Source organism: Protopterus annectens, chromosome 7.part0 (genome assembly GCF_019279795.1).
Source record: "Protopterus annectens isolate FY-2018-M chromosome 7.part0, PAN1.0, whole genome shotgun sequence".
NCBI classification, from domain to species: Eukaryota; Metazoa; Chordata; order Ceratodontiformes; family Protopteridae; genus Protopterus; species Protopterus annectens.
The window spans coordinates 851,791,243-851,818,712 of record NC_056739.1 but is presented as its reverse complement, the minus strand read 5'-3'; the positions used below and the strand labels follow the sequence as shown (position 1 = coordinate 851,818,712).

The 27,470-nt window shown below is 41.3% G+C and overlaps 1 protein-coding gene across 2 annotated transcripts in view; it reads left to right on the top strand.

Annotated features, from left to right (window-relative positions):
- Window positions 1-27,470, top strand: part of IARS1 (isoleucyl-tRNA synthetase 1) — a 1,809,950-nt gene that overhangs the window by 1,208,006 nt on the left and 574,474 nt on the right. For both annotated transcript variants that reach the window (XM_044077404.1, XM_044077403.1), the window contains one exon: window positions 13,897-13,999. In XM_044077404.1, the coding sequence (XP_043933339.1) occupies window positions 13,897-13,999 (103 nt within the window). The remainder of the gene's footprint in view (window positions 1-13,896; window positions 14,000-27,470) is intronic.

Sequence of the window (27,470 nt, the reverse complement as noted above, 5' to 3'; positions counted from 1 at the left end):
AAGTAAGCTGGTTGTGCATTTGAGAGGTGTGTGTTCCATTTTACATTTAAGTAACCAGGTTGTGCTCCGTTTTACATTTAAGTAAGCTGGTTGTGCTCCGTTTTACATTTAAGTAAGCTGGTTGTGCATTTATGAGGTGTGTGTTCCATTTTATATTTAAGTAAACTGGCTGTGCTCCATTTTGCATTTAAGTAAGCTGGTTGTGCATTTAATGTGTGTGTGCGCGCTTAAGTGTTTAAGAGGTGTGTGTATATAAAGAAATAGGTAGGGGTGTGCGGATGTAAAAAGTAGGTAGGTAGGGGGGTGTATGCAAGAAGTAGGTAGGTAAAGGTAGAGGGGTGTCTAAAAAGTAGGTAGGTCTGTGTATGTGTGTTTGTAAGAGGGAGGTAGTGTGTGTGTGTGTGTTTTGTGTGTAAGTAATAGGGGGTGACAAGGGTCATACCTCACAATTATCCTTATTTTTGGTTTGTAATAAAATTGTTTTTTTCTGGCAAATTATTAAAGATTGAAGTCAGAAAATAATGGCAGGCATTTGAGTTTTAGACGTCATATCCTCAGAAAATGCGTATTAATGCAAACCTTGTTGTTTGATCTACTTTCTACAGAGGTACGGGATGTATGCGTGTGTGTCATACCTCTCAACTGTACAGATTATCCAGATTTTTGCCTTATGGTCTGCTCTTCATAACAATTCTGTTTTTTTTTATTTGACAAATCATTGGGATGAGCTAAGGATTAAAGTTACTAAATAATTTATTTATTTTTATTTATTTATTTTACATTTGTTGACCGGACTAGTCTAATTGGATATATGTCCGTTTTCAATAGAGGCCAGAGGAGAAAAGCTCCGAGAAGGAAACAGTTAATACAAAATGCAGAAAGATACCTAAACCATCACAATACTATTAGATAATTATACAATCATGTACAATTGATTTTAAGCAGCAGTAAGCAAAATAGTATTTGAGTTTGACTTCATGTTCTTTAGAAAATGGATTCTAACACAAATCCTCTTATTCTAGCAACTTTCTAAATGTCTCCCTAGTTTTGGGCCTTTGTCCCCAATATTGTAACAGGATTTGTCCAGATTTCTTGTGCTAAGAGATTGAGAGGAAGTGTGTGGGTATATATGTATGCATAAGAGAGAAGTAGCATGCCCCCCCTCATCTGTCCAGGTTTTTGTAGATTGTCTAGATTTTTGCCCCATATTCCTCCTAAAAAGGATTGAAATTGCTAAATAATAACAGACATTTTTTTGTTTTAGACATAGTATCCTTTCGAAAAATGCATACTAACACAAATCCTGTTGTTCTAGCAATTTTCTAAGTTCATGAGAGCAATATTTATAATCTGAGCCTATTTATTTTAGGCTTTGTCCAGATTTTTTGCACTAAGAGGTTGAGGTGTGTGTGTGAGAGACAGTGAAATGCCCTAGTTATAAATAACAGGTGGAATTTATTTTCAAGTACATTTTCATAGAATTGTGAGGTTCAAGGGAAGAGAAGTTTACAGCTGCCCATCCTAAGTCTGCTTAAAATATGCAAATGTTTTGTATAGCAAATGGTGTCAGTACTGTGGTATAGAATTTTAAAGCAGTTTTAGTAGCACAGCAGGTAGCATGCTTGATATAGAGGGCTGTAGGTTCTACCGCTAGATGAAGCAGTTACACACTTAAATAATAGATTCATAGCCATACTTGACAACCATGCACCTGCACGCACTATCAGAATTAAAACAAAAGTAGCCCCCTGGCTCACCAAGGATACTAAACTAAAAATTATCCAAAGAAATAATGCCTGGTACACCTGGCACTCCTCTAAATTCAAATGTCGACAGTATAGGAATGATACAAAAAAATCCATATTACTAGACAAAAAAAAAAATTTCTACCAATTGCAGCAGAAACACCATAACAAAAGCCTCAGAAATTATGGGCAGGTATTAATAAACTCCTCCACCCAGGACGATCTACAACCCCGACCCCCTCAGCCCAAACCCAAAAAACAGCAGAGTCCATTGTCAACACATTCAACAGTTTCTTTACAGAAACCATCCAAGCCCTTGCTAGCAAACTGAAATCTACTTGTCCTAATGCTGATATGCCTAAAACCAATGATAAACTGTCCTTTAGCTTCCAAAAAGTTCCTACCTCACTCATTAAAGCCCTCATTAAAAAACTTAAACCAACCACCCTATCTGCTGACCTCCTCCCTGCAGACTATCTGCAAAAAGCTTCTGACGTCATAGCTTACCCTGTCTCTATTTTGATAAATAGAGCTATAACTGAAGCCTGTATCCCCAACATCTGGAAAATATCACATGTCATTCCACTCCACAAAGGAGGCAGCTCTACTGAGCTGTCAAATTATAGACCGATAGCTATTCTCACCCCTCTAGCAAAAATTATGGAAAAGTCATAGGCACCGGAACCATAGAGGAAGGGAGCACCCCCCTCCCCCCACTTTTACAGCTGCAAAGACCTGTAACTGAGGACCCACGCATGCACATGCATCAAATTTAAACAGAAGAGTGGCGCCTGATCACATCACTGCTGCCTGCCAAACACCCATGGTTAAGCTTAAATGTTTTACATTTAAGTAAGCTGGTTGTGCTCCGTTTTACATTTAATTAAGCTGGCTGTGCATTTAAGAGGTGTTTGTTCCATTTTACATTTAAGTAAGCTGGTTGTGCTCCGTTTTACATTTAAGTAAGCTGGTTGTGCATTTATGAGGTGTGTGTTCCATTTTACATTTAAGTAAGCTGGTTGTGCTCCGTTTTACATTTAAGTAAGCTGGTTGTGCATTTATGAGGTGTGTGTTCCATTTTATATTTAAGTAAACTGGCTGTGCTCCGTTTTACATTTAAGTAAGCTGGTTGTGCATTTAATGTGAATGTGTGTGTGTGTGCTCGCTTAAGTGTTTAAGAGGTGTGTGTATATAAGAAATAGGTAGGGGTGTGCGGATGTAAAAAGTTGGTAGGTAGGGGTGTGTATGCAAAAAGTAGGTAGGTAAGGGTAGAGGGGTGTCTAAAAAGTAGATAGGTCTGTGTATGTGTGTAAGAGGGAGGTAGGGTGTGTGTGTGTTTGTGTGTAAGTAATAGGGGGTGACAAGGGTCATACCTCACAATTATCCTCATCTTTGGTTTGTAATAAAATTGTTTTTTTCTGGCAAATTATTAAAGATTGAAGTCAGAAAATAATGGCAGGCATTTGAATTTTAGACCTCATATCCTCAGAAAATGCGTATTAATGCAAACCTTGTTGTTCGATCTACTTTCTACAGAGGTACGGGATGTATGCCTGTGTGTCATACCTCTCAACTGTACAGATTATCCAGATTTTTGCCTTATGGTCTGCTTTTCATAACAATTCTGTTTTTTTTTTTTATTTGACAAATCATTGGGATGAGCTAAGGATTAAAGTTACTAAATAATTTATTTATTGTTATTTATTTATTTTACATTTGTTGACCGGACTAGTCTAATTGGATATATGTCCGTTTTCAATAGAGGCCAGAGGAGAAAAGCTCCGAGAAGGAAACAGTTAATACAAAATGCAGAAAGATACCTAAACCATCACAATACTATTAGATAATTATACAATCATGTACAATTGATTTTAAGCAGCAGTAAACAAAATAGTATTTGAGTTTGACTTCATGTTCTTTAGAAAATGGATTCTAACACAAATCCTCTTATTCTAGCAACTTTCTAAATGTCTCCCTAGTTTTGGGCCTTTGTCCCCAATATTGTAACAGGATTTGTCCAGATTTCTTGTGCTAAGAGATTGAGAGGAAGTGTGTGGGTATATATGTATGCATAAGAGAGAAGTAGCATGCCCCCCCTCATCTGTCCAGGTTTTTGTAGATTGTCTAGATTTTTGCCCCATATTCCTCCTAAAAAGGATTGAAATTGCTAAATAATAACAGACATTTTTTTGTTTTAGACAGTGTCCTTTCGAAAAATGCATACTAATACAAATCCTGTTGTTCTAGCAATTTTCTAAGTTCATGAGAGCAATATTTATAATCTGAGCATATTTATTTTAGGCTTTGTCCAGATTTTTTTGCACTAAGAGGTTGAGGTGTGTGTGTGAGAGAGACAGAGAAATGCCCTAGTTATAAATAACAGGTGGAATTTATTTTCGAGTACATTTTCATAGAATTGTGAGGTTCAAGGGAAGAGAAGTTTACAGCTGCTCATCCTAAGTCTGCTTAAAATATGCAACTGTTTTGTATAGCAAATGGTGTCAGTACTGTGGTATAGAATTTTAAAACAGTTTTAGTAGCACAGCAGGTAGCATGCTTGATATAGAGGGCTGTAGGTTCTACTCCCACATCATGTAGACTTGTATTTTAAGGTGGTGGGGTGCTGCAGTCCTGAGTATGTCCTCCTTTGGATGACATGCCTAGTAACTATGGACCTGTTTTTCAGCTTGCCACCCATTCCCTATTGCAATATACCAGCTTATCATTATTTAAATGTAATAAACAAAGCTCGTCTGTCCATATTCAAATGCAAGTTGGATCTAAGGTTGGGTAATAGAAAATGTACTCCAAGATTGCCCCTCATGCCACTTATGGGTAGAGGCAGTTCCTAAATGCTCCATCCTTTACATGGGTCCCCTCAAATTATCTGTGGTATGATCACAGTTATTCTCATAAGGGCTAATATACAATTATCAGCCATGGGATAGGTAACACCAGTCAGAAAATGCTAATTATTTATTTTATTTATTTTTATTTTACATTTGTTGACCAGGTTAGTCTGGCTGGGCAGAAAGCCCTTTTTTAGCAGTGACCTAGAGAGAAAAGCTCCATTAGAGTACAAGTAATAGTTTAATGTACAGATCACACATCATATTCAGTTCAAGCACCAAAAGGGAATTGGCTAAGCTTAAAATGTCCTCCAAGTGAACCTATGCTGTGGTAGTAAATAGTTATAAAAAAATTGCCCTTTTTAGATCACTAAGTGCCCTGCTCACCCTCTGCCCCCCCCCCCCAGTTTTCAACAACTTCCAGCACCTATGGAAAAAGTGTATCCATAAACAACTCTTACATTATCTTATTCAACATTATCTCCTGGCCAACACCCAGCATGGATTTAGACTCCATCACAGCACCATCACAGCCCTCCTCTCCTTTTCTAATGTCATAAATTCCAACCGCAACAACAACAAACTATCCTCTGCCCTATTTCTTGACCTTTCCAAGGCCTTCGACATGGTCAACCACAACTTACTCTTACTCACCCTAAATAAAATATCACTAGACAATCATGCCATACAATGGTTTAAATCTGATCTTAGTGGAAGGCAGTATGCTGTCTTCTGGCAAGACAAACTCTCATCCTTCTCCCTGTTACCCTTGGTGTCCCTCAAGGCTCCATATTTGGTCCCCTTCTTTTCTCCCCCTTTATCCACTCTGTAATCCCAGAAGCAAGTTGTATGCAATATGCTGATGATTCCACCCTGGTTTTTAAAGTCACTAACCTCTCAGACCTCCTCAAGTTAACCCAGGAAACTTTTAACACAGTGGAAAATTGGCTCATTGATCAACAGCTGATGTTAAACCCCAATAAAACAAAACTATTACTCTTCTTGCAAATCCCTGCTATCCTCCTTTACTATAACGTCTAACAATGGGACCATAATCTCACCAGATAAGTCTACCTAACTCCTGGGTGGTATAATTGATAACCTTAAATATGCACGTCAACCAAACCATTAATAAAAAACTATGTTCCCTCTACAAAAATAAACCTTTCCTCATCCCTCTAGCCAGTTCTGCAATTGCCCATACCCATCTGCTTTTAACTCTACTCTATGCCTCATCTATTCTTACCAACTTGAATAAATCTGAACTCTATAAACTCTCTAGCTGCTACAACCAAATTGCCAGGTTTGCTACAGGAACCCCCCTACAGGACACACCACTGTAAAAATCTAAACCTCTTAGGATGGCAAGAACTCCCCAGGCTAATTTAATATAATCAACTCACTACAGCATTTAAGGTTATTAACCACCCAGAAAAAATGCCCTCCCTGAAAAGCATTATCCATCCCTACAAAAATGCAAAGCCACTTCGTTCCACCACAAAAGTTTTGGTTCAGTCTGTTAAAGCTAACAACCTGTCTGGAGAATCTTTGTTTGCAAATACAATAGGTAAAATTTGGAATTCCCTCCCATCTGACCTTACTCTGAACCCCTCATTTAGCCATTTAAAAAAAAAATCTGACCCAGAGTTTCAAAACTCACTGGTTATGTCCCTGCTCTAACCCTGACTAAAAAAAACTCATCTGCCATCCCATCCCTGCAGTTAGTAAACACAGCTACCTACCTTATCATTAAAGGTTTGAAAAAGAAACTGCATCTTGTGTGTAGATACTTTGTATATAGCTGCACATTTATGTCTGACAAAAGACACTGTAACATGTATGTATATGTATTTGCTTTTAAACTGTATACTTCAATGTCTTGAAATGTTAGATTATAACTTGTATCTTGATACTATATGCTTAGACATATACTGGAACTTGTTTATCTTTAGTTATTTGTAAGTCTGGAGCTTTTCTCCCCGGGCCTCTGCTGAAAATGGATATGTATCCAGTCGGACTAATCCTGGTCAACAAATGTAAAATAAATAGCAAACAAACAAATAAATAAATCTTGCCAGCATGCCACTGGTAACTGGAGATCCACAAAGGAGGAGTTATCAGTATCACGGGATCCATTGCAATCAGACTTCTGGCATCATAGAGGATGATAATGGAAGGACCAGGAGTGTTGATTTCAGCAGCATTTACTTGGAGGTATGTTTAGTGTAACAGAGTTAATTTCACTTTCAATCTGGACTTGTTCTTAGACTTAGATTTATTAAAAAAAGTAGTTTAGTGGTGAGAACAGCTCCAAGTGGGTACATATACAGATACAATTGCACACTTCGAAACTTGTAGGAATGTTAGTCATAGAATGGCTAAAGATTGAAATTCATAAAGTTGTATATGTAGGAAGAGTATTAAAAACACAGTGGTAATTTTGTATGGCTTAAAATTTTTTTGATGGTATTTTAATTTGTAGCAGTTTCATTAGAGTGATTTCTGTTACAGCAAGTGAATCAAATGAATGATTAATTTTTCCCGTTTTTGTTAAAAGTTGTCATTTGGTTTAAATTTCATTTAATGATCATTTTAGTTTTGGTAATTGTTTGGTAGTGATTTTTATATTTTATTGTATTTAGAGTTTGTTGATGTTAAACCATGGCCCCATCTTTTATTTATACACAAAAATAATTATTTACAAAATATTTACTTGCATACAAATATATAAATGTACAAATCTGTTTACACACATTCATAATTTCCTTTACAGTCGTGCTAAATTTTCATCCTCATTAGACCCTGACTCCTTTTTCCATAAACACCATCTGATTTTACTTAATGTTGTTGCTAAAATCCATTTATCATTAAATATAATTTCATGTATTCTTTCATTCAGTATAACCTAAAATAATTTTATCTACTCTTAACGTATCCTTTACTTCTGTTCTTATAATATACATATTTAATCATATCCATGTTTGTTTTATCCACTTCTGTGTCTTCAAAAAAAATTGTCTTTACATATTTTTCCCCATAACTTTTTTTTTGCTCTTACATTTCAAAAACATGTTCCCCTGGTTGTTTCTTCTTGACATTGTAAACATATTCTGTAGCTATTCTTTTTAGATGGCGCATTTCTTTTTACTGGCAAATTATCTATTACGAGTCTCCACAAAAAATCAGTCTACGTTCTGATTACACAATTTGCCATTTTATTATTTTTATAGCTTTTAATTTTTGATATCTGTTAGGTTTTCCCATGGTGTGTACATAGTAATGTTTTATCGTTAGTCTTATACCATACTTTTCTGTCTTTTTCTATTTCATCAATTTTTATTTTCCACAAAAATATTTTTTCTTGGTAACATTTTTTTCTTCATTTATACGCTCTTTCTTTTACTTTTTTTTTTAACTGTACCTCCAAATTTATCATACTTATACAGTTTTACTACTAATCTCTTTTTTTCATTTATCCACTGTAACATTTTGTACAAATTTAATGAAGCAGCATATACTACTGGGTTAATTAATCCTAAACCACCTCCTTTATTTACATACAAATCTCTTTTTACTAGGTTTAATCTAGAACCCCATATAAATGAAAAAAAAATTATCTGCAATAATTCATTTTCAAATGCTGTTGGCAACATAAATACATTTGCTAAGTATGCTATTTTCCCATCAGTACTGAATTTATCAAATAAGCCTTTTTTTCCTGAATGATGATTTATGTGGTCTCCAGAAAAGACATTTTTTTCTTTATTTCTTCTGTTGTTTTTTTCCAAATTGAATTCTGCTTATATCTTTATTCTCAAATTTTGGACCCACCACAGAAATTTCATTCATTGTAGAATATATACCCCCCGATGTTTACGACCTCACTTAAACCTTTACTTTTCTCTTTATTTAAAGCCATCTCTATCATTTCTAGATACTCATTTGTGTAAATTATTTATTTTATCTGAATGGTGCAGTGGTACAGCGGTTGCATTGTCGCCTCACAGCAAGACGTTCTCTGGTTCACTTCTTGGCCTTCTGTGTGGAGTCTGCATTTCCTCCCTGCATTTGGCTTTGTTCCAAGCAGGAACTTTCCCAGTAAATAAATACTTTTTTTTTGTTCCTTAGTCCGTATGAATACCGCCATCGTTATCCCCCTGAAAAGAGGGCATTTGCCTAGCAAGACTAATCCAGTCAACAAAAGTGTTTAGTCTTTTGGCTTTTCCTGGTTAGGGGTCGCCACAGCGGAACTCCAGTCCGCTAATGATTGGCAGTGAATTTTTACGGTGCCGAGTTGCCACCCCAATGCCCAACCTTCAAAGAAGGCACACCCATTCACACATGCACCTACCTGTATGTCTTTAGATGTCATTCGACCACAGGGAGGACATGCAGACTCCACACACAAGGCGTTCCAGCCGAGAATCGAACAGGAGAACTTCTTGCTGTGAGGTGACAACGCTTTACGTTTATGTAAGGGAGTATAAAAGCACAATGCCACTTGTACCCCCCACCCCCCACCCCACAAAAATTGTTTTGCCTCTTCGTATTTTTAATTGTAGTTTACTTTGCTTGAATGAGTGAATTTATTTGCTAGGATTGTAATGGGTCCTTCAGGTGTGTCATGAGTCATTTCAGCAAGTTTACTTCAGTATTTATTTTAATTCTCTGGAGTTGTCCAGATCAAAGGTTCCGACAGTACCTTGAAAGATGTCTAATTCGTCTTACTGCATCATCTTTTGCAATTTTTGTCGTGGCTTACATAGTTTGTATCATCTGTTTCATGTGAGTATTTGCTTTTCTGATTAATAACCATGAGTTCCAAATGCTAGCATGACATCTGTAGGTTTAGAAGGTATTCATGACCTTTGGCATGGGCTGTCAAGCCATTTTGATTGTGCATTTAATGGCTGAACTTCCCAGACAGTCTGTGCCAGTAGAATGTACTTTTGTGGCTGTGTCATGTGCTCATGGAAGACAGACCTCCCCTACCCTGTGTTTAATACAGGAAATGACCAGCAGTGAAGTACGTAGTCCTCCCTGTCTTCCACCTAGTTGCTGTCCAGCATACTAGTTCACTTTCAGACCTCAGCCATAACTAATGGTGGTAGTTGTACTTCTGTCCTCAGTGGCCAACATAGGAGAGATGTTGGTGAGATGCTGAGACTTCCTATTCTGTTATTTGCCTTCTAACGCATGTGGAAGTAGGAGCCCAGTATCAACATTCATTGCAGACAGCAGAGCCTACTGAGAACAGTTCATTTCAAACTGTAACATTAGAGTGCAGTGTGTATTGACTGCAGTAAGTGCTGGTACCATTAACCTACAAGTGAGTACTGAATGCCCTTGAACATTTAAGTATATTTTAGTGAATGTGGGCTTGATGGAATGGATCCCCTGTAACATGATTCCTTTTATTTAATTTTTATAATTTATTGTTATCCTTTGTATATTTCCTTTCCATTTCACTAATCATGTTAGAGGTGGCAGTGATTCAAAGTGACTGCTACTCTGAACATTTTATGGATTTTAAATGTAAGTGACTTTAACAAGAGGTGCTGACATCTTTCTTTGTGGGAAGCCTGTCATTTTGACTTGATTTGTGCTTTTAAATTAAACATCATTTTTATAGTTAAAGCTGAAATGAGCTGGTTGCTTTGAGGGCAGCACCATGTCACAGCCAGTGACGGGAACATCATCATTAATTCTAGTACTGGTTACAAGTGACTGCACTGATGTGTGCTTTTTCCTGAAAAGGGCCTGGGATAACCATAGCTGTATTTATTTTTTTTTCAGGAACCTTGGGATCAAATTGATTTGCAATAATTTTTTAAAGCCTGAGTTCATTGGTGTGTGACTTCAGAAATTAAACATTTTATGATGGAATCGATCTTCAGTTTGAAGCTTAAATATTTAACTGGAGTTTCTTCCCTGTTTATATTCCATTACATCACCTGTGCCCATGTAACCGACAATTTGTGTTTGATATTCAGGATAATCAATTTTATAGTATGGAAGCCAAAGTTATTTCTTTAGGTAGAGAACAGCTGAGCTCTGCAAAGAAAAAGGTTATGCTTCAAATACATGTTGCTAAAACTGACAAAATGTTGAACATGCAAATAAAGTTGTATGCTTGTAGCTGCTTATTTTTTCAGTTTTTACAGCAGTTTCCAGTTACCATAAGCACTGGACCATCAAGTTTTGGTGGTGATGGTTTCATTGTGTGTAATGCAGGCTGTTCTTATTTAGAGAAAACTTTCCATTCTGTAGTCAGAAATCCACAGTTCAGAGTAATGGTGAGTGTGGAAGAGAGGTGAAAAAGAGAGTACAGGCAGGGTGGAAAAGAGTGTCAGGAGTGATTTGTGACAGACTGGTACCAGTAAGAGTGAAAGGGAAGGTCTATAAGAGGGTAGTGAGACCAGCTATGTTATACGGATTGGAGACGGTGGCATTGACAAAAAGGCAGGAGTCAGAGCTGGATGTGGCAGAGTTAAAGATGTTAAGATTTGCACTGGGTGTGACTAGGATGGACAGGATTAGGAATCAGTATATTAGTGGGTCAGCTTAGGTTGGACAGTTTGGAGACAAAGCAAGAGAGGCGAGATTGTGTTAGTTTGGATATGTGCTGAGGAGGGATGCTGGGTATATTAGGGAAAAGGATGCTAAGGATGGAGCTGCCAGGTAACAGGAAAAGAGGAAGGCCTAAGATAAGGTTTATGGATGTGGTGAGAGAGGACATGCAGGCGGTTGGTGTGAAAGAGCATGATGCAGAGGACAGGAAGAAATGGAAACAGATGATCCGCTGTGGCGACACCTAACGGGAACAGCCGAAAGAATAAGTCAGAAATCCACAACCACCTGCACTGGAACATCATTACATAATCTCTCAAAGTGCAGACTGTATTCAGAAAAATAAACAGTGGTAGTAAGGTGGGCCACCAGTGGCACGAGTAAACTTTAGGCCTGCTTCTGCAAAAGTTGTAGTTGCGGAGTTTATTTAGTGGTTTATGAATCAAAGAACGAGAGAGTGAGAGATGAGTATAAGGGAGTTTTGGAGTAAAGTGATAGTAATAGCTTGAGTACCATTCTGTTGGCGGAATTAAAAAACTGGTGGCTTTATTTGTTTTGCCATGTTTTAGACTGCTTAGATGAAGGATCATTAGTCTGGTTTATTACTAGAACACCTTGCTCTCACTTTTTCTATAGTAATGCTGCTTAGAGAATTGTTCTTTTAAGCTCTGATTGGAGAATGAATGTTCTCTATCCAGCAGTATGTTAATATGCAGGTAATGTTCGCTGAAAAACATGTCTGTCTCTTCACAGAAGCATATTAAGCTGCTATGAAGCTCTGTGGACAATTAAAATGCAAAGCTTCACCAATTTACACACTCTAAATAGCTCACTGAAAGTGTACAATTAAAATAAAAATTGAGTTAAAAAAACGCCTGTGTGTGCGCGTTTGCATGCGTTTGTGTTGATGTGTGTTTGCATTTACAAGTGTTTTAGATAACTATTCCTACTACTATTTACTGAATGTGCTTTACTAAATTATTTGGTTGCAAAAAACAAGTTGGGTGGGGTGCAAAGATTGGTAATGGCTTGCAGTATATTTATTTTAAACATACAGTTGTGAAATGAAACTTCTAAAGTTGTGTTCATACGCCACAAAGTGGTTGTTAAGAGATGCTTGTGTCTGTGTTTACATTTCTGTGCGAGTGTTTGTTTTGAATGTGTCTTTTTTTCCGTGTATATGTGTTGTGCTTCTGAATTTGCGCCTAGACATCAAATATTTACATTTCTTGTATTTTGAAGTAAAACAGTTCTTTCATCAAAAATAAGTATATTAAAGCAAATTTGATTTATTAGCTGGAGGAACTGTTTACATCATAAATGTATAAAAAATATGTATAGTATTAAGGGGGAAAAAAAAACAATCCCATTCTCTTAAGTGCTGTAATGCCCAGCAAGGGTGTGTGATTGTTGAAATAATGTTCTTCCACGGTTGTAGATGCTCACTGGCTGCATTGTTGTGCCTCAGAACACCCCCTGGGTGTGTTATTTCCCTCCTGTCAAGTTAGCATTAGATGAATTTATGAATTTTTGTCAAAGTCGTTTTTTGTGCCTCCTCCAGGACCATTCCCAGTATTTCTAATTCAGACACCCAATTAGTTCATTCGTCCTAAGGCCACAGGACCCAGATACTGCCTGGCTTAGGTAACAGGCTTTGGCCTGTTTCTTCCCTCCCAGTGTCCCAATAAGCTCTTCACTCCATGGTAAGAGTTGGGTAATGGGTGTGGGGCAGTTTACTGTTCCTGAAGGCCAACCTTCCCTCTCCCCATTGAGAGCACCCCTGTATCCCTCCAGCAGCTTTGTCAAGCTTGCCGTTTCCCAGGGTGAAGGGTACCTGTGCATGCTAGATTCCCATTGGATTACTGATGCTATGCACCATGCCTTTGCAGGCTCTGTAGTCTTGGTTTTCAACTAAGTGTCACTCTGTGTGGCAAGCCAGCCTTTCTTACCGTATACACTGCAACCACCTCCCCCCATGAGATGAGAGAGGTAACAGCAGCCTCTCCCTCTTATCAGGCACTCAAGCTTCAAATGAAACGATTGTCATTTGAGCTGTTATCTGAGCTTTTTCCCCTACACCTCATAGCTGGCTTTCTCGCATAGTTCTGAAGTATTATGATTTCCATATACTTGGAATAATTGCTTTGTCTTTCAGCAAGCTGTCATGACCACTGTGTGTGTTGCACATTTCTGGTGGTGATGTTAAAATAGAGTGCCTTTCTGTTTCACTGTTCCAATGAATATACATTTCTGAATCTTGCTGTGTTAATAGCTTTAAAACATTTTAAACAAGGCTGTTACTACACTGACCAAATTGTACTACTGTTTATTTAAATTTGTGGACTGTACCTTTTTTAAATGCCAATTTCATTTTTTTCTTGACTATAATGTATGGGAATGTGTTTTCTTTTTTCCCAGATTATTCTTCTACCCTTCAAGTGTATCTTTCTAAATATAAATGTTTCATTAATGTTACTTGAAAACTGTCTACATTGTTTTGGAGGAATTATTTCACAAGAACATTTCCATTTTATTTCAAGGTAGTGATTTTTGTTTTTCTTAACTGTTTGCATTCTAAGACGAATGTTTAACATAATTCTGAAGTTTTGTTCTGTATGTGATTGTAGCCAGTGTTTGCAGTAGACAAATGATTTAGTGCTAACATTGTGGTGCATATCTATTTTGTAAAGAGGAAAAGTGTCACAAATATTATAATTATTTTCTTTATATAGGGAATCGCTCATTGATAAGCAAATTGAGCGTGCAGTGTCCCAGATGCAGTCTGTTATTGAGTTAGGACGTGTTATTCGTGACAGGAAGACCATCCCAGTAAAGGTTGGTATAATTATAATCCTAGAAAGGTCTGGTGTAAGGCTTAGCATGTACCCGAGTTTTGCACTGCTTATTAGTCATTTTATTTGGTGTTCTGTTTACCATGAGGTCACTCGTGAACAAAACTTGCAAATGATTTTCATAAAGCAATAAAATTGCTCCTTGTCCAAATGTTCTCTGTACCTGGAGATAACAGGTGAAAAAAAATCCAAAATGGCAAACTGGAACTACTTTCACCAGTTGACTATTTATAAAATGATTTGTTGGTAGTGCGTCTGTTCCTCACAGCTGGAGTTTCAACAGACTTGTTTAGCTGAATAAGACTTTGTGGGTCCCAAAGAACGTAAGCATGGCAGGCCTGTCTGTCAAGAAGTTTTAAGCTCTTTCAGTTTCATATTCCTTAGTTGAGTAAATTGTCCATTCACCTAAGCTTCTGCTGTCCCTTTCTTCTTTTAGCTTTGGTCTTTCTCATCATCAGTGTATTATCTTAAAAAAAAAAAAATACTGTGTTTGGATTATGTGGTCAACTTGTTTGAGGTTTCGTTTTTTGTGTACATTAAGCCGTTCAGCTTTCCAGATGTCCTTACATTCAGTGTTGCAGTATTTCTAACGTATGGGATTCCCTGCCGTGGAAGCCCAACGTCGGCCAGTATACCAGAGCCTACTGTTTAAGGTATGCTTAGGGCATAATGGTGACGTCCACATGTACCATCCTCAGAACTTCTTTGCCGCTAATCCGAATGCTGCTCCAGATCCTTGGTCTGAATGCCTACATCATTTCTGCCAGTTTGAACACTGTTTTTGTTCTCTGGTTTCAATGCCTATGTCCTGTTGCTGATACCGAGCCATTGTAGATAAGTATTCCATTGGGGTTTTGTTTTTTCTTAGGTTTTTGTTGCTCTAGGGGGTTAATGTCATCCAGGAAGGGTAAATTCCAGTGCAGGAGACAGATTCCCCATAAAGACTGCTACAGTAAGGGTCTTTTTTGCCTAAGAGCCTCTCACGACCATACGACCTGTTCTGTTTGTTGGGCTTTCATTCCAAAGACCCTGCATAGTAGATTTTCTTCCCTTTCTTTGTATCTTGAGAACCACTGGCTTAAGCTTCTCGCTAAACATACAGTGGCAGGAACTTCCTGCCCCAAGGGTCAGCCATTAGGCAAGAAGAAGGTGAAAAAGGTAAGACTGAAATCTGCCACTGTCTAGCCACTGCTGGGTGTTTCTTCTGAAGTTGGTAAGATCCCAGAGGCTCGCCCAACTGTGTTGTCTGACTCTTCTGCCATGACTAGGTTGGAGGCTGGCGAGGATCCATCTGGCAGCACGTCCAGCTGGGCTTTGCAGCAGTCTGTTTCGGATGTTCAGGGGAACCACGCTTGATTATTTCTGAGGGGCCTAGGGGTGTTCCACAGATTCTAGTTAGGGAAGAGGTTCCTACTGTGGTTATTGAATGCCGTCTTGGGTCAAAGCCTTCTAGGTTTTGTAGGGCGGATGTTCCTTTAAAGAAGAAACGAAAAGCTAAACGCATTTCTTCTGCTCCTAAGTATCCACAAAGTGAGTGGCAGGCCTTTACTCAGGAGTCGTTTAATGCTTTAATGTCATTAAAACCTCCTCGGGGGGGGGGGTTTCTGTTACTGCTCCTCCTTGGTCCTCTACTCCCCTTAAAACGCCTAGAGAGCAGGAGTTGTCTGAAGAGTAGTTGGATTCTGATGAGTCCCTTGCTTATTCTACCCAAATTCCTTCTCCTTTGGACTATGGATCAGAGGAAGAGGAATCTACCAGTCCTGATGCTGCTTTTGAAGAAATTTATTTTGGCAACACAATCGCTAGGATGATTTTTAAATGGGATTGTGCTCAGATTTCTGACATCCATAAGAGATGCTTTGAGTTGCTGCAGATGGAATCTCCAAAATCTTCTGCTATTACTCCTGCTTTGGTTGCTATCTCTAATGCATGTAAATCTCATGATTCTGTGCCTCCTTCTCCCAAGAAGCCTGATAGGTTTTATATGGTACCTGAGGATTGTAATTTTTGTGCAGATGTCTTGCTGCTGACCTTTCAGTGGTGTCTGTAGCCTCTGACAAGCTTTCTCAGTTGCTTCAGTAGTTGCTTCCTTCGCCAGAGTTACTGCCTTCTGTTAAAGACAGTAGAACCATGGAAAGGCTAGGTAAGGAGGTTTACACTTCTGCTGCTCTGTTCTTTAGGGTTATTAATTATCAGACCTGTATGTCCAGATATGTTTTGGCTCTTCTTCCTCAAGTTTGCCAGCTTATATCTGATCTCCCTGATTCTGAGGGTAAAATATCTGCCTTTTCCTTGCAAGGGACTTCCTCTCAAGTGGTTCGACTTGCTATAAACTGTAGGAATGATGCAGCAGATGCCTGTTCTAGGGCTGCTGCTTTTGGTTCTGTTATGAAGTGTTATTCATGGTTTAGGCTTCAGCCTTTACCTGATGATATCAAGGATAAGTTGATGGATGCTCCTCTTGATAATAAACTTTTGTTTGAAGAAGCAGCTGCTGGGTTGTGTAAGTCTCTTCAGGATAAGGGAAAAGCCTTACAGGAACTCAAGATAAGGGGAAAGCCTTACAGGAACTCAAGATAAGGGGAAAGCCTTACAGGAACTCAAATGTTTGTTTCTTCTGTGCCTTAATTTCAGAGAAACTACCCTAATAAGCCAGCCTTTGTTCACAGACAATCCTGCACTCTTTCTAAGAGCAAAAAAAAAAAAAAAAAAAAAAAAAAAAGAATGGCAAGCAGGCTCCTTCTGCTAAGGCTAATCAGACTTCAGAGACTTCCTGATAGGCCAGGTTCTGTGCGACTATCCAACTCTTCCCAGCCACATGCCTCTTTCTCTTCACCTTTCTCGCTCTTCCTTTTTGGCTTCAGATTACTGGATTCTTGGGTTCTGTCCATCATTCATCAAGGGTACTTCATGATTTAGCAATACTATCCCCCTTTTATGGACATTCCTCAGCCTCCTTGGGAACAACTTCCTTTTTCCCTGAGGTTCTTAGAGATTTTTTGACTGTGGGTACTATTCAAGAGGCACCTGTGTCTCAAGCAGGAAGGGGTTTTACTCAATGTTTCTAGAGCCTAGAAAAGATGGTACTTTGAGAACTTTTCTAGACCTCTCTCTTCTGAACATTTTTCTGAAGGTGCCATCCTTTCGGATGTTGTTCCTGTAGACTCAGTTTCCTCTCTTGCTCACTCAGAACTATATGGTGTGTCTGCATTTTAAGTTCTCTGCTTTGCTCTTTGGCCTTTTGTACTGCTGCAAGAGTATTCACCAAATGCTTGCCTCCTGTGATTGCTTTTTCAGAGCCTAGAGTTCACAATACATTTCAAAAATTCTTCTCTGTCTCCCTCTCAGCATCGTGTCTTTCTGTGTTGCAGGATTCAGATGGTGTCTGTGCTGGCATCTCTGCCTCCTCCAAAGGCCTTAACCCTCATTTCCTTCTTTCAAAGTCTTCTTCCACTGACCTCTATTAAACTCAGGGAGTTTGAGAGCTCTGGGTTTCATGGCATCCACCATTCCTAATACTGCCTGTGGCCAAACTTCACATGAGAAAGTTTCAGTGGTTTCTGAAGTCAGTGTGGCTTCAACATGCACATCTTCTAGACTTTGTAGTTCCTCCGCTTCCTTGTCTGAAGAAGAAACTTGTCTGGTGGACTCAGCAGTTGTCTCTAAATCCAGGGCTTCCTTTTCATCCCCCTCTTCCCTCTCAAGAACTGTTCACAGACACTTCATATGGCTCCCTAAAACTACAAGGGGTGCAGTCGCCTGTTCAACAGGAGCAGCACATTAGTGTCAGAGATGAGAGCTTTTATGCTGGCTCTTCAGGCCTTTCATCCTCTTTTCTGTCCGGGGCCTCACAAGGTAATTCACAGACAATGCCACAGTGATGTGGTATATAAACAAACAGGTAGGAAAAAGATCTCATCTTCTTTGCCAATTGGCACTTCTGGTATGGGATATGGCTGTCGGGTATCAAATAACTCTTCAGGCAGTTTATATCCCTTCAGATCAGAACATTGTGGCAGACACTGTGAGAAGGTCCTTAACTCTATCCCACTAATGGGATGCTTCACAGGGATGTGTTTATAGATATTGTCCACCAGTGGGGTACTCCTCAAGTAGATCTGTTTGCCTCCCCTCTGAACAGACAACTACTTCTGTTTTGTGCCAGAGTCCCAGGTCCTCTAGTGTGGAAAGTGGATGCCCTCTCTCTTTCTTGGAAGGGGATGTTTCTTTATGCATTTCCTCCCCTTCCGCTCTTTACAAAAGTCCTGTCCAAAATTCAACAAGATGCTCCCAAAATCTTGCTGGTGATTCCCTTTGGGCCGCGACAGTATTGGTTCCCTCCTCTTCTGCATTTAGCCAAGAGCAGTCGTCACAAGTTACCTCACAGGGTGGATCTCCTCATACAAGACAAGGGATCTCTCATCCATCCCCACCTGTCCATTCTTCATCTGACACTGTGGGTGATAGAATTTTGAAACACCTTTTTTCCGAGACATGCTGCAGGTCCTGCAGGATGCCTGGAAGACTACTACTAGGAAATCCTACTTCTCCAAATGGAAGAGGTTTTCTATTTATCTGTCATAGCCTGGGCCCCACTTACTGTGGATGTTCCTTTTATTTATTCTTTCTTATTTATGTTAGTTGACAATGCTGGTTTGGCCTATTCTTCTGTTAAGGCCCATTTATCAGCATTCTCTACTTGTCTGCTTTCATCTCCTCCTCTGGCTTCTACATTTGGGGCTAAACAGTTTCTAAAAGGTATCCTTCATATGAGACCTCCCAGGAAGCCTGTTCCTCCTCCCTGGGATCTTAATTTTGTTTTGGAGAAGTTGACTCGAGCTCCCTTTGAGCCTGCTGCTTCAGTTTCCTTGCAACATTGTTCTTGGAAGACCGTTCTTTTGTTGGCTCTTACTTCTGCCAGACGGGTGTCTGAGCAATAAGCCCTTATAGCTTGTCTACCTTTTTTGGTGTCTCATAAGGACAGGGTGTCCTTCTGTACTAATCCTTCTTTTATGCCTAAGGTGGTTAATGAGTTGTCTCTTAATCAGTCTATTCATTTGGCTACTTTTGTCCCATCTCCACAATCTGCTATTGAGAGGGTGGTGCATAATTTGGATGTACATAGAAGATGCAGATTTTATTTGGATAAGACTAAGGCTATTAGAAAACTTGATTGGCTGTTTGTTTCTTTGTTAGGATTAGCTGTATCCAAGCAAACTATTTCATCCTGGGTTTCAAAAGCTATTTCTTTTTATTAAACTTTTCATGGTAAGAGCCTTTCTTTTTCTGTAAAGGCTCAATGTTAAGTTGGCTATCTCTCCTTCATTCTTGCTGGATGGGTTTGGAGCTGATCCTCGGCTCCCTTCTACTAAAGCTCGAGAGCTATTTACTGGCTCGAGGCCTCCCCATATCCCACAATGCTTGGCACTAGATACCCAGATCTCGTTTGCCGCTTCAGCTACGAGGTTGCGTTTTTACTGGCTCAGGTCGTATTAATCCTTTTTTTTCTATTTTCAGCTAATATTTAACTGTATTTTTCTTAGAGTTAGATTGTCTTTACCATGTATAGTTATATTGTGTATTCCCTAGTTTGTTCCACTTAGGAAACTCATTTTCTGTTAGAGAGTTTCTACCCTCCCCCCCCATTGTTTCTTCTCTATTAGTGGCTAACCCCCCCCCCTTTGTATATTTTTATTGAGGTGGTTGTTGTTGTTATTGTGTGTGGGTGATAGTGATAGTTTTTTTCTGCTTATTATTGTTAGCTTATCTAGTATGAGTGTGTCTGTGTGCCTTGTTTAAGCACTAGTGTAATTTTTCTCTCTTTGGTATCACCGGGTCAGTATGTCCAAGGATACCAAAGTTTCAGGCTTCAAGAAGTGTGACTCATGCTGTCAGAAGATGTCTCTGACAGACGGTCACACTTCTTGCGTTTATTGCTTGGGTTCCCTACACCTGCAGGACTCCTGCTCGGTCTGTCATGCCTTCAGCCCATGAGTCCTGCAGGAGCGTAGGAACAAGTTTATCTTGAGAGGCCTACTCAAGCCAGAGGGATCCCCGGCGAAGCCTCAGTCGGGGAAATCCTCAAAGCCCGCCAAGCCGTCGGCTCCCAGTTTGAGCCGTCGCCGGGCGGAGCATCTGCCTCCTCTTCGGCTCTGGCTGGAGCCGACACCTCTAGACCTCAATTGGCTCCGACTTTACTGTCAGAACCGTCATTGGGCCGAAAACGTTCTAGGTCCCCTTCCCTAGAATCTGTTCGCTCTGCTCCGAGGTCACCGTTGCTTCAGTTGGAACGAAGCCATAGGTCCCACTCCTCTCGGTCTTCCAGGTTACCCGACCATGACTTGGAGAGGGTGGTTAGTAGACTACTTAAATCGCAGGCCCTGGCCAAGATGATAACCAGCCCTTCTCAACAGACTGTGGCTGTCCCGGTGTCTTCAGCAGTTCCTCCTCAGACTCCCCGTTTGTGTTCGGAGCCGGAGCTGGTTGGGGCTCGAATCATGGAAACGTTGGAGCCGATACCACACCTTTCGGCTCCTTCAGCTTCAATCTCTTCATTGGTTCCTTCCTTGGTGGGGTCTGGGCGCCGGGACTCCCTCGTCGGCTCCGAGGGGGCGAGTGGCATCGGACCCTTGTCCAACTCTGTTCTCCCTCTCTGGGCTTCGGCGCAGGTGAGCTCCGCCCCGACATCGGCCTCGGAGCCGTCCCTCTCGGTGCCGGGAGGGGTTCACGTCTCTTCGGAGCGGGGACCCTCTGCTCTGCCTGACAGGGGCGCCTTCGAGGTCATGAGGAGCGTGCTGACTCCTGTGTCGGCTCCTCGATCGGCCCCTTTGGCTCCTCCCCCATGGTGCCTGCATCGATCTCTGTCCACCCTCCTGACCCCAAGCATGGAGAACAGACTTTCCAGGCCGCCCCATTGGGCGTATCTTCCTCTTCCGAGGCCTCCCCTGATCATTCAGAGGAGCCCCCTCAGAAGGAAAAATGTAAGAGGAAACATGTTGACTCCCCCGAGTCAGTCACGTCTGATATCGACTTGGAGGATTCGGAAGGGTCCCCAGAATCCCCCTCTGAGGATGTCTCTTTTTCAGACATCCTAGAGATCCTTAAGCAGAGAGGGGAACTGGACTGCCCTTAACCCTTCCAAGGATGAGTCGGTGTACCTGGATGCATTTGGTTCTCGCCCTTCCACCTCCTGGGTGTCTCCACCCTTCGACCCGCTCATGGAAGTGGTGGCTCTAAGGGGCGTGGTCAGCCTCGGACACAGTGGAACCAACTCCCCACCGGCCCACTAAGTTCATTACAGCCCCACCCGACAAACAATTTCTGACAAAAGGTGTCCCTGTTGATGCCATGGTGGTGGCAGTAGCCACTAAGAAGGAGTTGGCTGACCCTTTGATGCCTGTCCATCCACCTAATAAAGAGTCTAGGACAATGGACAGGTACGGGAAGCGGATGTTTTCTTCAGCGACCTTTTCCATGCGGTCGCTGAATTATCTGTGCCATTTCACCCACCTTCAAAGGGATCTTCTCAATGAACTGGGTGATACCCTTCAGGATCCATCAGCTGCGGGGGCTCAGGATAAGATTAACTCCCAGCTGGCGACCCTTAATTCTATTGTTAGCTCCTCCATGCAGCTCATTTCTTATGCAGTCGATGGGGCGAGTAGGGACGCAGGTGCAGGCGTGGCTTTGAGAACACATGCCTGGATGCAGTTATGTAATTTTGCTGACCCCTTTAAGGTGTCCTTCACCAATACCCCCTTCGATGGTTCGGCTCTGTTTGGACCACAGGTGAAGGATACCTTTACCAGGTGTGAGCAGGAAGGCAAGACTCTCTCTGCTGTGGGAGTACGTTTTTCTACTCCCTCTAGACCATACCCTAAAGGTCAGAAGAGTGGAAAAATGTGGTTTCGGAAACCCTGACACACACGTGGCGAGTTTCCCTCCAGGGACAGAGGAGGGAACAATAATAGACGCCGCCCGAGAGGCAGAGGGAGTCTGCAAAATCAGGGTAGCAGAGAGTGTTTCTCTGACAAACCCTTTCAGCACCCCTGAGGGGCTGCTCGACTGTCCACCTTCGGAGGCAGTCTGGCGAAGATTGTCACTGTACCCAGAAGCCTGGCAACTCCTGACACAAGACAAATGGGTACGGTCCATCATATCCGAGGGTTACAAAATCCCCTTTGTCCACACCCCTGTACAAACAACCAGGTCCCTTCCAGATGTTCCACCCAGTCTAAGGGAACAAGCAGTGCTAGAAATTTCAAAACTGCTAAAAAAAAAAGGGCCATCCAGGCAGTCCCAGCAGACCAGCAAGGATCTGGGATTTATCCATGTCTGTTATAATGTTATCAAAACGATGTTTGTTGTATTCAGACAATAAATCATTTTGTATACTATTGTGTAAAGTAATTAAAGTTTCATTCAACTTAGCAAGTTTTAAGTTGTTGTTCTTAATAATTAATCTCATCAATTCCATACCTGTGTTATCAGAAATATCTAAAAGTTCATTGAACAACTCACTGTTGTGTTCGAACCCAAAGGGTAATTTAAACATGAGTAGTCCTTTAGGCACCTGTTTTAACTCCAACGACCTCTTAAGAACATTGTCCATTTGGAGTGTCTTAAACTTCTTTTCAAAGTCCTGCAGTTGTTTGTTCAAACATCCCATGTCTCGAGCGTTATTGCTGGTTGGAATAACAAATTTAGGAGCTGAAAGTACATCCTTTGTCAGGAATCCTCTGGCCACTCCTGCCATTAGATTTTGCGCCGTCTCTAGCATTCGTGCTGGAATTCGGAAGCGGAACTTCCTGCCCTTGAGTTCCTGTCCTTGAGCGTAATGTTCACTTCCAATCAAATCCCCCGAACCATCACTAGCCGACGGAACACTCTGTGATGTACCTGGTGTAGAGTGTATTGTGAACAATTGTTCCTCAGTTTCTGTCAATGAAACATTACCATTTTTTAAATATATGAATTTTATTATAATTATATAATTACATGTACGTATTTTCTGTGAAATATTGTTTTTTATTTCATCAATTTTGAGGCGTTATGTTGTTAATTTAATTAATTAATGCAACAAAAGTAATAAGAAATGTATTAATTGATGGTTCAAAATCACAATTTAATTGAAGTAGACATGTGACTGGTCGAAGATAGGTTTGAATTGTATAAAACTGAAAAGATTTTTAATGTCTTTTACTCTGATGAAACCCACGGACTGGCTGGGTGAAAGCGCTTAGTGTGTTGCAATAAAATTTGGAAAAACGGTGCTATCAGTCTACGGATCACTTTTATTTTTTTATAATATGTCTGTAGTGTGGTACATCAACAAGCAGGGCGGAACCAAGTCCTATCCCTTATTTCGAGAAGCACTCAGACTCTGGCAGTGGGCGATCTCCTCTCAACGGTTTCTGATAGCAACGCACATCTCTGGGAAGTCCAGCGTCATAGTGGACAGGCTAAGCAGAGCTATTCTCATGCCTCACGTGTGGTCTCTCAGTCAGTCAGTAGCGGACAAAATTTTCCGCAGATGGGGTCAGCCTTGCTGCGATTTTTTCGCAACTCCTCTCAACAGCAAGTGCGACGATTTCTTCACTCTCTTCCCCCTCCCCGGCCACTCCCCCAGAGACGCTCTAGTTCATGGGGTCTTCTGTATGCATTCCCACCTTTTCCCCTGATTCCCAAACTAATTCAGAAGGCGACCACATTGGGATCCAGGATGATCCTCATTGCCCCTTACTGGCCTCGACAAATTTGGTTCCCATTCCTGCATTGTCACCTGCCAGAGCAGCCTTGGAATCTGGACCCAGTGCCAGACCTCTTGGTCCATCAGTCGGGTGGGCTGCACCAATCCCTTCAGTCTCTCAACCTCACAGCTTGGTTGCTCCACTTCCAACCTTAGCCAGGCTTCCACATATTTCTCAGCCGGTGCGTGAAATCATCCTTTCTTCGCACAAATCTACTACCAGGAAGACTTATGCTAGTAAGTGGAAACGTTTCTCTTTCTGGGCAGAGGCTAGAAATATAGACCCCTTTACAGCCCCTGTCCATCACGTTCTAGATTTTTTAGCAGAACTTTTTCGAGCTGGTTCCTCGTCTACCACCATTAGGGTCCAATTGGCTGCTATCGCAAATTTCCACGCTGGCTTGTCAGAAACCAGCATCATGTCCCACTAACTTTGCAAGGCCTTTCTTAAAGGGACTATTTTACTTAGGCCCCAGGTCAGAGATCCCCCACCTCTGTGGGATTTAAACCTGATATTAGCTTCCTTGATTCTCCCTCCTTTTGAACCTGCGGCCTCCTGTTCCTTAAAATTACTCTCCTGGAAGACTTGTCTTTTTAGCAGCCATCACCTCATCTAGGAGAGTTTCGGAACTTCAAGCCCTCTGTATTCGTCCTCCTTATCTTGTGTTTCACAAGGATAGAGTTTCACTCAGGACTAATTCAGGACTAATTCTTCTTTTCTGCCCAAGATACCTTCAGAGACAAACCTGAATCAGGCTATTGATCTACCTGTCTTTTTTCCTAAATATTCGAACAAAGCTGAACAAAAGTTACACCAATTGGATGTTCATAGGCAAATTACATTTTTATTTGGATAGGACTAAACAAATAAGAAAATCGGACCAACTCTTCCTGTCCTATGCTGAGGGCAAACCGGGCCTGCCAGTTTCTAAAGTAACCTTATCCAGGTGGTTGGCCTCTATTATTACTTTGATTTATCAACTGAGACATAAAGAACTCCCTACAAAACCCAAAGCTCATTCCACCAGAGCGTTGGCTACTTCGGTAGCTTTTCAAGCAAGACTACCAATGGAATCTATTTGTACTGCAGCCACATGGGCCACTCCTCATACTTTCATTTCACATTATAAGTTGGATATGGCCTCTAGGAGTCGAGCTGATTTTGGTTCCACTGTGCTCTGTTCCGATGAGCCACCCAGGACTAAGGTGCTAGGGACGCTGTCCCATCCAGCAAGAATGGAGGCGAGATAGACAACTTAACATTAAGAAGTTATGTACCTACCATAACGTTCCATATTAGTTGTCTTCTTCTCACCTTCTTTCTTGCGTCCCACCCTCCATCCCCCTAGCCTGGACAGACCAAGAAGAGTCCCTTTTTGAGGCCTTCTTCCTCTGGCTGAGTCTTAACTAGGTTACGTTCTCCTCTGTTTTAGTACTGTAGGTAAACCTTGTATTTTGGACAGGTGTCCTTAAAATTTTTCTATGGTGTTAGCTCTGCCAAACGAGATTTGGGTATCTAGTGCCAAGCATTGTGGGATATGGGGAGGCCTCGAGCCAATAAATAGCTCTCGAGCTTTAGTAGAAGGCCGAGTCGGAGCCGAGGATCGGCTCCAAACCCATCCAGCAAGAAAGAAGGCAAGAAGAAGACAACTAACATGGAACGTTATGGTAGGTACATAACTTCTTATTCTACTAGAGCTGTGCCTTCTTCTGGTGCTTTTTTCAGGGGCTTAGATATGAATGCTGTTCTTGAAGCAGCTACCTGGTTTTCTATGCATAGTTTTATTAAGCACTACAAGTTGGATGGTATCTCCAGAGCTAGAGCTTGTTTTGCTAGAGCCATTCGTCATGGCGTCTTAGAGGGCTGTACTGCTCCTTCCAAGTTTCTTTTTGAGCTTTGTCACTCTCCCATATGTTAGGAATACTGCAACATTGAATGTAAGGACTTAGTGTACAGTTGTGTAAAATCTTATCGTAACAGTAAATGTCCTTACACTCACTGTTGCAGTATTCCTAACAAATGGGATTCCCTGCCATGGAAGCCCAATGTTAGCCAGTATACCAAAGCCTACTGTGGCTTTAAGGTATGCCATACATTACACTTATGCTCCTCGCATAGTATAGGGCATAAAGGTGACGTCCGGACGTACTGTCCTCAGCTGATTGCCCCAGTAGGAACACCAGTCTAAGGAAACCCAGGAGGTGACCAGTACATCCAGGAAGGAAAAGGACTATGGGGGGAGGAGGGAGGGAGTTGAATACTGCAACAGTGAAGGAAAGGACCTAGTACAGTTGTGTACTGTGGACGAGTGGATGGGGCACTGTAAATTCTTGCTGGGGATAGCACCCACAACCCTCTTGGACATGAGCAGTCATCACTACATGCAGTCTTTGGTATTGCCTAGTACTTGTATGGTAGTATATTTTGCTGAAGTGGCTAGACTTAAAATGACCTTTGTGTCGATAGCCTAGTAATCTCCTATGCTTCTATGATCTAAGGTTTGGTGTTCATTTCCCTCCCATCTGGGGACAGGATGGCCTGAGTTGAAGACTGGTCTGGCAAAAAGATTCCTGTAGCACCTTTACTTAGGGTACACTGCAATGCACCTGTCCTGTCCAAGCTTCTGTTACCTTGTGGCTAGAGTCATTGATGAGAATATTCAAGGCTCTAGCCAAGTATGAGATCTGAAAGGATCTCACCATGACCCTTTCAAATGTTAGGTTTTGTGTCTCGCCACCTTGTTGTTTGGGATCTGCCTAAGATGGTTTGAGTATAATGGCAGTTACATTTCTGTGCTTGTAACAGATTGTGTGACTTAAAAAGTAACTTAATTTGGGAATGAACTGAACTACTTTCTTATGTGAATGGGCCCTTTATATGAATAGGTTTTCAGGCTAAGGTTTCTGTTCTTGCTCCTTGCCTTCTTAGGGGGGTGGCTAATCCCATCAGCATCTGTGCTGTTGCTTTTTACAGAAGGAAATGGCCCACACGGATACTCTTGGTGCAGAGCGGAGTCCCCACTTCACTTGGTCCTTGTTCAGGCCAGACTATTAATGGTCTCGGGCAAGTATCCTCTCTGTGACCTGACTTCTTGGCTCGTTTAGGGGGGTGCTGTTGGAGAGCTGTCTGGTTTCTGCCACCATGAAAGACCACCCTTGTGAGATTGGCAGATAAGGGTATTGCTCCATTGCTCTCTCATTGTTTTGTTACTGGTGCTTCCTTTTCCCTTTCTGGTATGTCAGAGCTGTGGAGCAGTCTGCTCCTCCTCCTGTTGTGGGAGAGCTCATTGGTTTCCTTTCTTTTAGTTGTTTTGTCCAGCTGGTTGGGACCCTCATTCTTCTGAGAAGGGGCATTAACACTTGCCCTCACATCTTTTATGTCACAGATGGAGGTCTTTGGGGAAATTGGCCTTCACCCCTTTTGTGATAAGGGCTTCGGTGGTGGCCCCTCTGTTTGATAGCGATGAACCATTTTGGTAGGGATGGCCATTAGGTCTGGTGTCCCTTGCACTTTCCTGATGTTGCTTTTTGGTGCCAAATCTAGATAAGGGAGAAATCCCCTCGACATGTTCATCTTTGGTACTAACTTTGGTTTACCCTGGCCTAGAATTCTTGGGGTTGAAGTCCATAGTTATTAGTACCAATCCATTGGGATGGGCTTCTTATGCTCTTGGGTCCCTGTTTACGGGCTTCTTATGCTCTTGGG